This window comes from Emydura macquarii, unplaced genomic scaffold (assembly GCF_026122565.2).
Source record: "Emydura macquarii macquarii isolate MOO-44397 ecotype Brisbane River unplaced genomic scaffold, CSIRO-AGI_Emac_v2 contig_1483, whole genome shotgun sequence".
Classification (NCBI taxonomy): domain Eukaryota; kingdom Metazoa; phylum Chordata; order Testudines; family Chelidae; genus Emydura; species Emydura macquarii.
In genome coordinates, this window is record NW_027131620.1 from 26,443,390 (window position 1) to 26,458,992 (window position 15,603).

At 56.2% G+C, this 15,603-nt stretch overlaps 1 protein-coding gene across 6 annotated transcripts in view; it reads right to left on the reverse strand.

The window, feature by feature from the left end:
• The window catches only part of CHD6 (chromodomain helicase DNA binding protein 6), a 181,754-nt gene that overhangs the window by 19,390 nt on the left and 146,761 nt on the right, over positions 1-15,603 (reverse strand). For all 6 annotated transcript variants that reach the window (XR_010921037.1, XM_067554519.1, XM_067554520.1 and 3 more), the window contains 9 exons: positions 14,709-14,868; positions 13,185-13,274; positions 11,547-11,650; positions 10,512-10,641; positions 9,603-9,663; positions 7,035-7,089; positions 5,627-5,846; positions 3,768-3,976; positions 136-1,677 (listed from right to left, as the gene is read on the reverse strand). Coding sequence is in view for 5 of the 6 variants with exons in the window: in XM_067554519.1 (XP_067410620.1) it covers positions 136-1,677; positions 3,768-3,976; positions 5,627-5,846; positions 7,035-7,089; positions 9,603-9,663; positions 10,512-10,641; positions 11,547-11,650; positions 13,185-13,274; positions 14,709-14,868 (2,571 nt within the window). In the remaining variant the exon portion in view is untranslated. The remainder of the gene's footprint in view (positions 1-135; positions 1,678-3,767; positions 3,977-5,626; positions 5,847-7,034; positions 7,090-9,602; positions 9,664-10,511; positions 10,642-11,546; positions 11,651-13,184; positions 13,275-14,708; positions 14,869-15,603) is intronic.

Below are 15,603 nucleotides of genomic sequence, written 5' to 3' on the forward strand. Positions count from 1 at the left end.
AAGACACATACCCCCAACCATGAGGCAGGCGCAGCTGCCACTTGATGCAGCAGGCTAGCATACACAGGCTCACTGCCCAGGATGCATGGGCATGCCTGCCAGCAGGAGGACACTCTCAATCCCATACTCCCATACCTCGGCTCTGGCTGGTGCCCTCTTTCTCTTCCTCATCTTTGCTCTCACACTCGTCTTCCTGCTTCAGCTTGTGTCCTTCCAGGTGCCAGGCCGCACCCTCCCCCATCTGTGCAGCAGAGTCGGCTTCCCAGGGCTCCCCTCCCATGCTGGCAGGCCCAGCCTTCGGGAGCTCTCGCTGAGCACCTGCAGCTGAGGGGTGGCTCTTGGGCCAGTCTGGCGAGTGCTCTGTAGGGCTCTCGTGGTTGGCCTCCCCATCCCCTGCTCCACTGTTACACTGTGATGCTTCCTGCCCCAAAAGCTCTGCCTCACCATTCACTCCCAGGCAAGTGTTCTTGGAAGCAGGAAGGCTGGAACCAGTTTCCTCCCCCACAAGCACATTAGCTTTGGGGTCTCTATCAGTCCTGGCCTCTGGGGAGCTCCTCAGTCCTTCCATAGCATCTGCTGCCATCTCAGAATTCTCCTCCTCCTCTTCTTCCTCGCTGTGGCTCTGACTTGGCACTGATTTACCCTCCATGCCTTTCTCATGTAACAGGCCCATGAACCTCTGCTCCGGGGGGATCTTTATCTCCAAGTTGTGGAGACTGGGCCCATACAGGCCTACGCTGATCACCCCCTCCACGCTGGTGAGCTCAGGTGACCCAGGCCCTGGGTTGGCACACTGTGCTTTGGCTTGCTGCAAGGCATCGCCCATCTCTGTGGGGAGGCCCCTGGAGGGCTGTCTATCTGGGACTGATGGCCAAGGCTCCCCACCTTCACTGGGACTGTCCATTTGGTCACAGCCCAGCTGCAAGCTCTCCAGGAAGGAGGTCTCTCTGATGGCCTCAGCCTCACAGCTGGATGGGTCCTCATTCCCCTCTAGTTTTCCCTCAGCAAATTTAGCAGCACAGTTGCTGACATGAGCATAGCTGGGGCTGTCACGGGCGAGAGAGCTGTGCTCACTGTGGCATGCCTTCTCCTCATACATCATGCACATCAGAGAGTCCGGCAAGGAGCTCTCATCGCAGTTCATGGAAATTATGTCCCGCACTGTCGACATGAATGTGTCACAGCTCGCGTCCTGAGGGCTGCCCTCCGCCCGGGAGAGAACATCCTCCAGGTTTTCTAGCTTGATCTGGCTCTCAGTGTCATTCTCCAGGGACTCACAGGTCCTTTCCATCTGACTGAATGAAGGGGAGCCGTAGAGTTTGGAGTTCGTCTGATAGAGGCAGCACAGGTTCTGTGGGCCTGGGACACCTGCTCTTTTGTGCTGGGCATAGTTTCTATATGCATCCAAAAATGACAGCTCGGGATCGTTCATGATGTAGTAGTCAGTGCGGTTCAGCCCGTGCTTGGCTGTGCCGAGGAGCAGGTCCCGGTCATGCTTGCCACACTCCCACCAGACAGGTAGGTACAGACTGGGCCTGCACAGCTTGAGCCGCTCATGGAGTTGTGGGTATTTGAGCACTTGCTCCCGGACCTTCCTTAGCAGTTCAATCCGGTACAGCGTTCTTGCAGCACGTTCCTCTGTGATTGGCTCAACATAGATGCTGGGATCTGGTGGACCTGCAGCGGGAAGAGAGAAGCAGAGATCCCGTTATTAGTTAGACAGAACTCACAAGGGCTTTATGGCCAAACCTTGTTACTATCCTCTATATGTGGTTAGTGTCTGGCTGAGGTTCCTAGGTGTCAAAAGAACTTTCAGAGGTGACAGCAACACCAGCCTGGGAAAATGTATGATGGCCGGCTAGTGGTTACCAGTCACTGTGGTGTCTGCTGCAGAGGACACCATGGAGAAGCAGCAAGGCAGGGACTGGGGGAACTGCTTGTCTAGCTTGAGTCTCCATATTTCAGGAGTTCTCTGGAGAGCAGCAAGGAGCAATGTGAAGTTCCTGAGTCAAGGGTATTGACCTCAGCATCATGTGTTACTAAACTGGCCAGCGTTTGGTTTCTAAGTTTTCTCTCTACTCATTTGTCTCTAATGAGCCAGAAAGGAGAAAAGTTTCTCACCTTCACCAAGTGCCCCAGGGTAGCAATTCACCAGCAGGTATTTCAGAGCTCTCCCATCAACTCCAGTCTCTGCTGCCTTGACTCGGCAAGCAGCACCAGAGCAGGTTCTTGCAGCACTCTGGGAAGACCATGATAACTGATGCACCATGGGTTCCTCAACACATACGACTCCCTCTGAACAGGGATCCTACCACACATAGCATCACAGAACTGTAGGACTGGAAGGGACCTCGGTAGTCCAGTCCTCTGGACTGCAGCAGGACTAAGTGTTATCCAGAGCACTCCTGACAGGTGTTTGTCTAACCTGTTCTTAAAAACCTCCAATGATGGAGATTCCACAACCTCCCTACATAATTTGTTACAGTGCTTAACTACCCTGACAGTTAGGAAGTTTTTCCTAATGTCCAACCTAAACCTCCCTTGCTTCAATTTAAGCCCATTGCTTCTTGTCTTGTCCTCAGTCGATAAGGAGAACAATTTATCACCCTCCTTTTTATAACTTTTAAGTACTTGAAAGCTATTATCTTGTCTCCCCTCAGTTTTCTCTTCTCCAGACAAAACAAATCTAACTTCTTTAATCTTTCCACAGAGGTCAGGTTTTCTAGATCTTTAATCATTTTTGTTGCTCTCCTCTGGACTTTCTCCAATTTATCCACATCTTTCCTGAAGCATGGTGCCCAGAACTGGACACAATACTCTGCTGAGGCTTTATCATCACAGAGTAGAGAGAAAGAATTACTTCTCATGTATTCCTTACAACACTCCTGCTGATACACCCATTTAAAACACGGGATTAATGCCTGTGAGGAACTGTGCTATGGGTGGACGCTCCAGGAACTGTTGCTATTCTTGAAAGCAAGTAATTGGGGGTTCAAAAATCCCCTGTGAGTGGTTTTTCCATCTCTGATTTTTCAGTGCCATGTGGTGGGTAATCTGGCAACACAGATTAGCATCTAGAGGGCTAGTGCCGTGTGTGTTAGTTGGCCATGTCCTCCCCAAGCCCGCTGTAGACTTTCAGTGACCTTCATCTGGAATGGCTCAGTCTGTGATAATTTCTCTCTAATGTTAAGTCCTGTGGTGATTGGGACATAGCCTTGCTCTAGATTGTATAAGCAAATGAATGACAGAAAGGGAAGGTGGGCTACATAGCTATACCATGAGAGGGCAGGGACCTGTATCAGACAATGGCTATGTTCAGCTTTAAAGACATCTGTTTGGGGTTGTCTGGTTCCTTCCATTGCTGCTGGAGGTTCCTGTCTCAGGCCAGAACTTGTTTTATTCTCCCTTCTTTTTACCAAGTGTCGAGAGGGGGGGAGTGATGGGGGGAGAAGAGAGGTGCAAAATAGCAGGGACATGCTGGACATGTGAGTCAAGCACTGTGCAAACTCCTCCCAGGCTATCAGGAAGGAAAGTCTCCAGCCAGAGCCTCTGGCACTAGAAAGAACATACTTCTTGATCAGGTGTGAAGGCTCACATGACAGGTAGCCAATCAGCAAAAAGATGGGCAATTCACTAGAATTCCATTGTTGCCCCCACTTTCCTTTCCCCCTGACAGGATGCCAGCTCCAACCCTTCCCAAGGTATTCCTGGCCCAAGAGGTCATCCCTGCCACTGTCCCACACACTGGCAGCATTCCCTCCACTCACCATCCTCTTTCCAGAGGGGGAGGCGGCAGACGTTCCTGCACATGGCCACGAAGCTGTAGAAGTATTTCTCCAGGCTCTCGTCTGTCTTCTTCTCCAAGCGGGAAATGGCTCGGAACTGGGTCCAGTCAAAGGCCTTCTTCTCCGGGTCATAGATGACCCCAAAGGAGGAGACGGTGCGGTAGAAGTCTGCCTGCTCCCTTCTTGTCCATCTACAGGGCAGGGAGAGAAGCGCACAACATTTCTTTATAATCTTGTGCTTTCCCAATGTGTCTGGTGCCAGAGAGGCACCAGCTGGAGAGCCCTGGGGAGCAGAGTACTCCCTCACCCCCAGAACAGGCTCCACACACGTCCCTAGAATGGCCTCAATTCTAGCTGCCAAGGACTTCCTAGGGGCCAGCCAGTTGTTGCCCTCTTGGCTCAGACATGAATAAAGGGCCCAGTTGTTACCATTGTGGTGATAGTGGCTTTTGTGATGTGGACACTTGGCCAACAAGAACTGGGTTGACTCAGGCTATAGAAGAACCACCAGAGGTAGTGACTTAATCTGGGACATGCTCACCCCAGTGATCTAAAGGAGCCAGCCCCTGTCCCATCCAACCCTACAATTTTTTGTTGTCAGGTATAGACAGCTGGGTGAAGAGTTTAGTAGATCTCTCCTGATCTGCAAAGCTTTCCAAAGAACTCCCCCAATCAGCAACTTATTAGACATACTGTGCAACTTGGTATCAGGCTGTAGCACCCGGCAGGTGCAGACCTCTTCTACTGACTCACCCTTCTAGCTAGACCAAGTGGAGCTCATTAAACTCCATTTAGGAATGTAAAAGGCTCAGAGTTTCCCTGGCAAGAGATACGGAAGGAAGGGTTGATGGTCCTGCAGGGAGAAATCCTGATCAGCCTGTACACAAGGGAGCCTAAGGAATGGGAGTCATGTTTGTAAGGGTAGCCCTGCCTTGCTGAAAATATCAGCAGCCCCTCGGCCAGGGAGAGGCTGTAGTTTGGGGAGTGCTATCCCGCTGCACTCCCACCCCATTCAAGGGTTTGCAGTTTCACCGTGTTTCTGTCTGAGCAGCATGAGAGCAAAGGCACTGATTGGTGCATTTAACTTTATGGCATGATGATTTTTCACTGTGCCCCAGTCCCTGCTTTCCTGGCATAAGGGAACAAGAGGCTTGCCTGATGAAATTATACAGCAGCATACTTAGACCCAGTGCAAGGAAATGCTCCTCTCCTCAGTAACCTTGTGCATACAGAGCCACAGGAGGCAGACAACGTGGCTGGATCTCAAAGGGAGGGTGGGTAACTCCTGGGCATGGGGCACATGAGCAACACAGGCTCTGGCTGTGATTATGGTAATCCAACCTTATGCGTCTGGGTGGAGGTGGAGGGGCAGGCCCCTCACACATGGTATGGCCCAAGTGGGGGCTAAAGTGTTCCTAGTAGCACTGGGCAGTGGCCCCTGCAGAAGGCAGGATGCAAAGCTAGATGGCCCAGTCTGGCCCAGCAGTGTGAGGCAGGCCACCAGAAACACCCCCCATTCCTCCTTTCCAACAACTATTAGCTTGAGCAATAATCTGAAGGAGGCTGATTTTTGGTCCAGCCTTGCTGATGCTGGTGCTTGTCTAGGGGTGCTGGGACCTGCCCCATGGTGTTATCCCAGGCACCTGATTCCCAGATGAGGGGAAAGCAGGCGCTTTCTGCCCATGGGGACAGCATGTGAGCCTGAGAGCTAGCTTGTCTTGGCCGCCTCGGAGAGACAGGGACTATTCTTGGGGGTTTCAGTGGGTAAACGAAGGAGGCCAGTGACTCTCGGATAGGGCCTGCTCAGTCAGCCAGCCCCCTATGGCTTGCGGCTCCATTACCTTTTCTGCATTTCCTTGTTCACGGGGTCCATCTCAGCAGCTCTCCTGAACATCTCCTCCTGCAGCCAGTAGCCATGGTTACTGGGCACCAGCATCTCGGCTCGGGAGGGCAGCTCTTTGCGGTTGCAGCGCTGGTAGATGGTGACAAGCCGCCGCAGTCTGGCTGTGAGGGCGGACGAGACAGGCCAGCAGGATCTGTCTGGGTCGGAGCCATCCTGGGCTTCAAACATCAGCAAGAACATCAGTACTTAAACATGCACAGCCAGAAGCAGGGGTCAGGGGCTCTTCATTAAATAGCTCTTCTCCCCCCACCCACGCAGAGGGGCAAAAGGATCAGGGCTAGGCCACAGCTGCCTCCATTTCCCAGGGACTGACTGACCATCCCTGAACCCTTCTTTCTACACCCTGGCTCACAGCTCAGCTTGGCTTGTGCTTCTTTCAGACTGAGCCTAGTGCTGGAGACAGGTAGCAGAATAAGAGCCGGCTCCATGCCACCCTGGAGCGCCCCCCGCACTCATGGGAGAGGGTGGCGCGGCCCATGGCTCATTTGGCCCTTCCCCTCGCTGCAAGGGAGCTGCTAGCGCCAGTGGCGGGTTTGGGAGGTGGACCCGTCCCGCAGGCATTTGACTGAGCCCCACCGAACTCATTTCCCAGGGCTGTGAATAGCTGGGCCACGTTACTGCCTGCCTGGCACCACCACCCCATTTTGATTGGTCCTGGAGAGGAAAGGCTCCACCTCCCAGCACCTTGGCCTCGCAGTGTCTGCTGGCTGCCTCTTCTAGACAGGGAGCACCTGTGTCATGCACACATGCACCTCTCCTCTGCTATGCCTGAGCTGGGCTATGGGGCAACCCTGCCACCTGGCCAGCCCCCTTGGCACAACAGAAAGTTTGCATTTGGGGTTTCAATCAGTAGCGGTAGGTGGGGAACAGACTCTTTCACGTGGGAATTATTTCCAGTTGGAATGCAGGCAGCAGGATTGGGTGAGCGATTCGGATGGGAGGCAAAATGCCCAAGTGCCAGTGTTCACTCCCCCACTGAACTCACGTGCATCCAAGGGAAGACCCTGCCCTTGCCCCTGCCCGGTGCCTCCTGCACAAGGGGGTAATTCCTTCCCTGGGATCGGGCTTGATCAGTGCTTCCAGAAGAAAAAGCTCGTGTTACCCAGGGCTCCTGAGCAGCAAGTCTCCACAGCTGCACCCTGCGCCCCACAGAGGCACCCGCTGGCTGCTTAAGAACACACGGTCCTTGTTGGACAGGTCCATGATAGCAGCAGAGATGACTTGTACAGCTGCCTTCCTGCTGACTCCTATTATTGCAGTGCCTAGCACCCCCAAATACAGGGCAGGGCCCCTGCATGAGGTGCCACACAGATGCAGAACAAGCCGTCCAGAAGGCACAGCCTCACCTGCCACATTGTCGTCTCGCTTCTCAGCAACTTCTCCACACAAATTCTGAATCTCCTGCAAGAATAAGACGACCCAGGCCATCAAAATCCACCCCTGAGAGGAGAGCACCTGCCCACCTCCCCAGGAGCAGGTGTCGAAAGGAACCAACCAACCACACATGCTCATCTGCTCCCAATCCCTGCATCCCTCCTGCCGGAAGATCTCCGAGTTCAGTGTTGGCCTAGCACTGTCCGTGCTGTTGATCTTCCACCTGTCTTTCAGCACAGGCAGTGTCTTGCTAGCTGCAGTGTCTGCAGGCACAGCTGTGTGCCGTGCTGAGCTCAAGGGCAGCTAGCCAATGGCCCTAGTGCCATTAGCCCGTCCAGCAATGGGAGCTCCTCATCCTCTGGCTGGAGGGAGCCACTGTCACGTCACTGCCAACGCTCTCCTATGCTGGCCTCAGCCTGGGAAGGCCATGTGACTGTGAGCGCCCTTGTGTCGCTCTGGGGTGTTCCAGTGGACTCATGGTCAGGAGGGAACCACTGACCCCACAACACGTGTTCTGCCCTAGCCGGAGAGCAACCCAGAGCAGCGCTGAGCTCAGCTGCTGTGAAGAGCCCAGCACTCCCACGGAGCCCCCAGGAAGAGAGGGAGTGACTCTGGCCCACCAGCACAGAGAGGGCAGACAGGCCCAGGATGCTGCACCTTGCTCTGGGGCCCACCTACCCTACACTAAGGGGGGGCCGCCCCCAGGAACTCATGGGAACAAAGAAGAGTCTGGTAGATTGGGTGTCCCTGTGGGCCCTGGGAAAAAGCGTGGAGCTAGTGACTTAGGTGCTGTCTCAGAGCCCTCTGACAGAAGGGAGAAGACGGATCCTGCAGACGGACGGGCTCATGGTGCAGGGAAGAAGGTTTGGGGCTTGCTGGGGCAAACAAGCCAGAAAGGACAATACCCCATGGCCGAGCTCCCCTAGAAGCAGCAGTGGTGGAAACAACAGTGGGATAATGAGGCATGTTACCATCCTGGCCAAGCCCTGACCGACAGGAGGCTTTAACTCTGTCGCGCTGTCTGCCTATGGGCTGCCACTGCTGGAGCTGCACCCACCCCCGCCAAGCTAGGACCGTCTAGAGAAAGAGCAAGCACAGACACCCCTGCGGCACCTCCCCATGGGCAGGAAAGAGCCAGCTCTACAGGGCCGTGGCAAGGCTGTGCCTGGAATCCTACGCTCCGTTCTGGGCATGTCAACGCCAGGGCGACAGGTGCAAACTGGGGGGTGGGGTGGGCTCAGATGTGAGCAACGAACATGCTCAGAGACTGCAAGGGCCATTTCCTGGGGAGATGGACAGCTCGTTGCAACTCAGCTGAATGGTGCCCAAAGCAGCAGGCGGAGGTGACAGCAGTGGAGCACCGCTGGGAGCAGTGCAGCCGGGGTGGTACAAGGGGGTAGCTCGGAGGAGGTCTCAGAGAAAGCTGGCTGTGTGTAAGCAGTACCAGGCTGGGGGATTATCGACCAGGGCAAGGGGCAGCCCCATCGCTCAGGCCTTCTATGACCAAGCTATACTGGACACAGGCAAAGGGGCTGTGGGAATGGTCCTGTGCTGGGAATCCTGGACAATCCTACTCGGCACAAGTCACATTTCCCAGGGAGTTGGGGGCGCAGGGGGTGGAGTTACCTGGAGAAAGGCAGACCCAGCAGCATGGATTTAAAGCTACAGAGGGAGAGCACCGCACGGCTAATGCAGATACTGGGGAGAGTGGAGGGCTGCTGCCCCAGGTCCTTTTAAGAGGAAGCTTCTCAGTGTGCCACAAGCTGCAGCCTCTGTGGAGCCAAGTCAAACAAGTGGCGTGTGCATTGCTGCAGTGTCTGCTGGGCCCAGGTTCTCAGCCTGCTGCCTCCCTCCTTTGTCTCCTCCCCTGGGTGCCAGGCCGTGGAGGCTGGGCTGCCCTGGGCCGGGCTGCCCTGGGCCAGGCTAGGTGCCATGCTGGGGAAAGGAGGTGGGCAGGCTGCCCTGGCAACCAGCACACTATGAAGACACTGCAGGGCTGGGGACAGTGGAGGTGCCCGAGACTGATAATCAGTCTTATCCTACTGATAATCAGGCTCCTCCCTGGGTTGCCCTGAGGGGCTCCTATCCCAGCCCCATGGGAAGAACCAGTCCTAGCATTTACCGTAACAGTCCTTAACCAAATGGGGGCGGAGCTCGACTTGGCAGAGAGATCTATGCTGACTGGCCATCCCGGGCACATCCAGAGCACTGCAGAGGCAGAATCAGCCAACTAGCAACCAGCACCCAGGATCCCACAGTGGGGGATTTCCTCAGGACAGCAACCCGTTCCCATGCAGTGCTGTAACTCAGGATGCTGCTGGGAGCGTAGTCACTGACCATCTGAGCACCAGCACCCTCCAACAGTTGTCCCTGCTGAGCCCCACTACCAGCAAACCAGCTCAGCCATGATGGAGAGGTGGGGGACTGGCCTGCTGCTCTTTCCTTAGCCGATGGCAGAAGGCCAGATGCATCCTGAGGCCAGCAGGGGCAGGCCTGGCTGGGGCTAGGGAGCTGCTCCCGGCTGCGGGGACCCCACTCACCTCCTGCTTTGGCAGCCCCTCGACTCTGTCTCTGCTGTTCTCTTCTTTCTCCACGTTTCCTCTAGACAAAACAGCCCGACAGTATTAACCCTGGCAGCCCCACTTCACCTCTGCCCACCCCTGCAATGCCCCTGCGTCTGCAGGGTGAGAGCCATCTACCTCAGCGTCACACCGCATGCAGCAGAGGACTCGCTGGCTGCCCTCCCCATTGGGCCCTGGCTCAGCGAGCCTGTTGCATATGCCCGAGTGTGGACTTGCTCCCCTGATCTCTGCCTGTAGGAGGAACTGACATTCAGTACGTTGGGACTGACAGGCATTCTCAACCTTTATATGTGCAAAGCTACCAACAACCTAGCCCCAATCCAAGCAGCGCAGGGCCGGCTCCAGGGTTCAGCTCTGCGATTCTCGGGGACTCATCTCTCTGGTGACATGCGCTGCCTCTCGGGGAACAGGCACCCACCATTCCTCCCGCTGCAGCACGTCAGCCAGCCAGCACTTCTTTCCCCATTTCCTGCAACTGGGGGCTGCGACCTCTCTGATCAGCCAACCAGCCAACGAGCCACTCACCAAAGCACAGCACAGCTTCGAGGGGGCTTGCATGTCAGTGCCCCGGCAAGGTGGGAGAACCTGCACCTTGGTGAGTGGGAGTGACATAGGCACCTCCCTGGCCCCATGAGGGAATTCACCCGCCTGCCTTCTCCCAGTATCATACACGCTTATGCCCAGCAGACACTGGCATTGCCCTGCATGCACTTACACTGGGGCACAGGCACACTCCTGGGCTGCCAGCTTACCCTGCTCTTTGCTCTCACTCCATTCTGATGCCCACTCCCAGAACACAACATGATGCTGGTCCTGCTTCTTGCTGCCCCTGGGAGCTGGCCAGTCCCCAGCCCCCATCCTGCCCACCTTTCTGCAGTATCCTGTGCCCCTTCGCTGACGCCCTGCTCCGCAGACAGCAGCTTCTCATCTGGCATGCCCACCTTCTCCAGGAAGCACAGTGCCGGGTCTGCTCGCATGGCATTGTACCTCTCGTAACCTGGCAACAGCACAGCTGACATTAAACAGGATAACATGTCATAACCAGGGGCCAGGCCCCCAAGGACCTGCTTTGGTAAAACTCTGGCCGTGCCAATGGGGCCTGCCTGAGTGCACCTGACTCTGGAGTGAGGACCTTGCCATCTGGCCCCTCAATAGCAAGTTTCACCCAAAGCATCCAAAGTCCTTCACAGATGGCAGCTGCTTAATCTACAACCCTTCTGTGTGGGAGATAGAGACACAGGAATCAACCTGTCTGTCCCAGAGACACAACCACTTTTGGGATAGAACACAGCACCAGCTTAGCCCAGCAGTTTAGGACAGGAAGTGAAGACTCCTGTCTCCAATGGAAATTGCAAGTAGAGTTTAAAGAGGCAGAATGTATTAAGCTGAAATAGAATTTGGTCAAGAATGTGGATGCTACCCCCAGTCTGTGTCAGGCACTTGGTTTGATGTGGCCACGCTCTGTGGCAGCCCAGCACCTGCCAACACAGGTGCTGGAGCGCCTCTACTTAGTCACGCGCCTGGCCTCCTGCAGCACTAGAGGGCGTCATTCCAAGGGGCATGACCCACCTCCGCGCAGCTGGGGAGAGCCAATGGCGCTACAGCCCCAGGCGCTTTAACTGCAGCCGGGCCCCCAGGTGCACTGGCCCAGTGTGGATGCGCAGGACGAGTGCTCAGCACTGCTGGGTCACGGCCCTTTCAGTGTGCAGCAAAAACATGCGGCTTCCTGGGGCTCCTCGCTGGAGGGGTCCCATGTGTGACATTTCATTCGCTCCCCCTGGGGAGGAGTCTGGAACATCGGCCTGATGCTCTGAGCTTGGCAGCTGCTCCTGGCTCCTTGCTAGGGCAGTGTGAGCACCCCAGCACACGGGGGTGGGGCTCAGCACTCGGTCGGGGCAATACCGTGTTTGAAAACTCCAATAAGCAGCGATTTATCAGCCTCCGCATTCCACCAGTCCACCGGGATCTCCACGTAGTCGATGTCCGGCAGCAGCACGTCCAGCTCCCTGAGAGGGACAGGCCATGAATGCATCCTGCTCCAGACTCCCCAGGAACCCCTGCTCCTGCAGACAGCTAAGTGGACTCAGGATCCAGCAACGCTGGGAGAGATGGGGACTGACCTTCTCTCTCCACAGTGCTCTGGTGATTGCTTCTCCAGAGACACTGGGTCAGGTCCTGCCTTCCGCTGCGTATGAGCTCGCAGGACGCAAAGGGGACATGCAGCAGCCATGGCCACAATCTGGCCTGTTACTGCGCTAGCAGAGTCCTGCTGATGGCCTCCCTTGCACACACTAGTATCATGGGACCCTCCTGTGCGACAGGGGTGATGGGCATGGCTGGACCACACCCATCCAACCCAGCCAGGCTGATTAGAATGGCATCTGCTTGAAGGCTGGGGAAAGCTTTCCCTAAAGCTACCAGCCACCAACAGAGCAAGAGCAAGGCAAAGGAGCTATCTTCTGGAGTGCACCTTGCCTCCAGGATGGCAGGCAGCACTCTCCCTGGCCTCCTGTCAGAGAGCCGCTGGGACACGGACTGACTGCACCGGTGTGGGCACAGGGGCACTGTGGCAAAGCTCAGCCTCTGCTGAGATGGGCAACAGGAGGGTTTCGATAAAGGATCAGGCTTAGTCAGCTCAGCAAATCTGGCTCTCCTCGAACATCATGGGAGCTGGATTTCTGCAGCAGGCTCTCTCTGCCACTGCGAATTAACAATTCCCATGATTTGCTCAACCCACCATCCCTTGCGGGACTTCAGGAGCCAGAGAGTTGCAGCCATGGCAGAGCAGAGGGAGAGAATGCAGGTCCCAGCATGCAGTGCTCCATTCTGGTCTGAGCAGGCAGGCTTGGGTGCAAGGCGAGGGTCAGTACTAACTAGGGGCTATCGCTTCAGATTCAAGGGGAAACTGTTGGGCTGCCCTGTGGGGACATCTCCTGATTACCAGTGTGCTGGGGATGACAGGGTTGGCCCCGGCCCCTGCACTAGCACGTGGAGTCATTCCAGCCAATCAAGCTTCAAATTAACATGCCCCTGCACATGTTTGTGTGTGCATCTCTGGGGATCGCGTCTGCGGGTGCCTCTGCATGCATACCTATGTGTACATGTATGTGCACATATCTTTGCAGAGCTCCTATCTCTTGGTCAAAGGAGCCTGCTCTCTGACCCCTCAGCTCCACTGCAGAGGGAGCTTTCTAAACTGCAGGAATCGCTCAGAGAAAACACCCTGGGCCTTGTCTGCCCTCTGCTGAGCCCAGGCTCTGGGGCCCAACCCTGCAGTCTGAACTCAGGCAGAGCCACCATCAAAGGCAACAGGAGTTTTGCCTGAGTGAGAACTGCAGGATTTGGCTTCAGATGCTGTGAGGTGACTGACTCATGCTGGCCCGGTGCCGCTGGTGTCCTTCAGCTGGACAGCAGCTGGGCAGCTCCCCCAATGCCAGCCCAGAGCAAGCAGGGGCTCCCCAGAGAGCAGCAGCGCGGCAGCCAAATGTCTCGGTAGCTGAAACTCCGCAGTTGTGCATGTAAAGCGATCCACCATCATACCTGGCAGGGGTCCCTTCGAAGGCTTTGTCAGCCGCCTCCCCCAGCACTTCAGCTTTCAGGTAGTAAAGCATTCGCACCCGCAGCAGCACCCTGCCAAAGGAAAGGGTAAGTCAGTACAGAGCACTGGGCTGGATCCAGCATGGCATAGCCCCAATGCACAGCGACACAGCCTGCACTGCCGGGGCTCAGTGTTTCTGGGCCAGCTGGTCTGTAAGCCAGCATGGAGCAGTGGGGATCACTGCCCGCGCCTGCAGCCGTGTGGTTACACATCAGGAGAGACATGGGGAGCTGCTTCTCTTCTCATGACAAAGCCACCGAAAGCCGAGTGCAGGCATAGCAGCAGCTTTGCCCATCCTTGGCTGCTCCTCGCACAACAGGCACTTGCAGCTCTGTGACACGGCACCCAGCCCCTGGGGCTCGAGAGGGGAGACCTGAGGCAGCTAGAACATAGGGACAGGGCAGGCCCCATCCACAGGGGAAAAACGACTTAGGCCAGCAGGGAAGAGGTTCCTTCATGAGCTCAGTAGGCTGTGTGCCTGATCCCCACTGCCTCGGCCTCATAGATCTCGTCTCGATAACCCTGAAATCAAGCAGGCTTAAATCACCACTGGGGGTAGGGAATTGCCAGGCTGGGTACCTGCCCACACAGCCCAACTGCCCACCTCACTCCTAACCCAGTGAGGGAGGGGGCTCATGGCTGGGAGAGCTCTTGATGGGAGCTGGGGATGTAGAATCCTCGGCGAGCGGGGAAGAAAGGACACGGGTTACCTCAACTCCACATCCTGATGACAAATGAACCGGGGTGGAAACAGCTCTGGGTTACTGCTTGTTAAAATGCCTCTCATGTCTCCTCTGCAAACAGCTGTTCCTGCTGGGCACCCCATCCCCCTTCAGGCTCCGCCCTACCAGGCACCAAGAGCTGTCCCCCTCCAGGCTCTGCCCCACTGAGCCCCGAAAGCCATCCCCCTCCAGGCCTACCCTGTGGTGTCTAAGATGCCTTCTCTTTTTAACTGCACCGCCCTGTCCCACTAGAAAGAATTAGCAGCTACCACTAAATGCACAAGTCTGCAGTTTTATGTTGGTGCCACCATGTGGGTAGGCATCTGACCAGCCCCTGCTTTCCAAGCCAGACAGAGAGCACCTGACTGCAGCCAGCTCTGACAAATAAGGAAGTATCCCGTACATCAGCTGAGCCACAGGGCAAATGCGGTGTACCAAGTGCGGGTAGGTGAGAGAGCTACGCAGGGCCGCGACTGCTGGCATGTAAAGAGCACTTTACAGCATGGCAAAAACGTCCCAGGTTCTGACAACGCCAGTGGGCACCGACCCAAAACCCCACTGGCCCCTCCATGCTGACTGCCTGGGTGTGTGCTGCCCCTTCCTCTCCAGATGCTGTGCTGCAGCCCAGGGCATGGTGCCAGTTGGGGGCACGTGGCCTCCCTCTGGGCCCAGGGTGGGACGCACAGCATGGGAGTGAGCGCCATAGTCCCACAGGGCAGGGAGGGGCAGGGCGCTCACACTTACTTGTTGCAGTGCTGTTTCAGGTGCTTTTTGTAGCTGTCATCGTGCAGAACTATCTCAGGGTTGCAGCTGGCCAGCCAGTCTGCGTTCTTTATCTCAGGGAGCAGCATCTGGTTCTTTGTCTTCTTTCCCTTCCTGCCCCTGGGTACTGGGGCTGACAACCCTGCAACAGTGAGAGGAAGTGCATGAATGGCACTGCTGCAGACCAGATACCACCCTGATGGGCATCTGATAAATGTGCTGGATCAGACAGAACACAGACACTGGCTGGCAGGAGCAGTGCAGCTGAAAGGACTGAAAGCCAGCCCTCGTGATGCTCCTGCACCCTCACACCACAGCTCAGGTGGGAGTGGGGGAGGCAGAGGAAAGGCAGGCAGAGTCTCCAGCACACCCCGGGTGTCTGTCTAGGCACAATCCCACAGCAGAGCCCTGCCTACATGGCGCACTCATTAGACCAGGTCAGGCTATGCCACATCCACAGCTTCCCAGCAACCTAAATGTACTGGGCAATGCTGAGCGCAGGAGGTGGCTTAGAAGGACTGGCTGCAGGACACCACTGCTGGCAACCCAGTGCACAGAACTGAAACAAGCTGGCCCAGGCTCTCAAGCAGCCTGAACGTCGAAGTTGTTAGATACAGGCCTGTGGAAAAACGTCAGGTCTGTGTGCTGGGACGGAGCAGGTGCTCCAACACTGGCTGTCTCCCAGACACTCCGCCTCCCCCTGCACAACAGCAGGCCCAGATCCAGCCACCCTCTTCCTTTTGGCAGCCACGGCCCTCCCCAACACACACTGGCCTCCACCCTCAGCATTGCCATTGCACATCCACGTCTCCCAGCACTGCTGTGCACAGCCAATGCTTAGCGCTTCCCTAACGCACAAAGGCTCCAAACTCAGCTT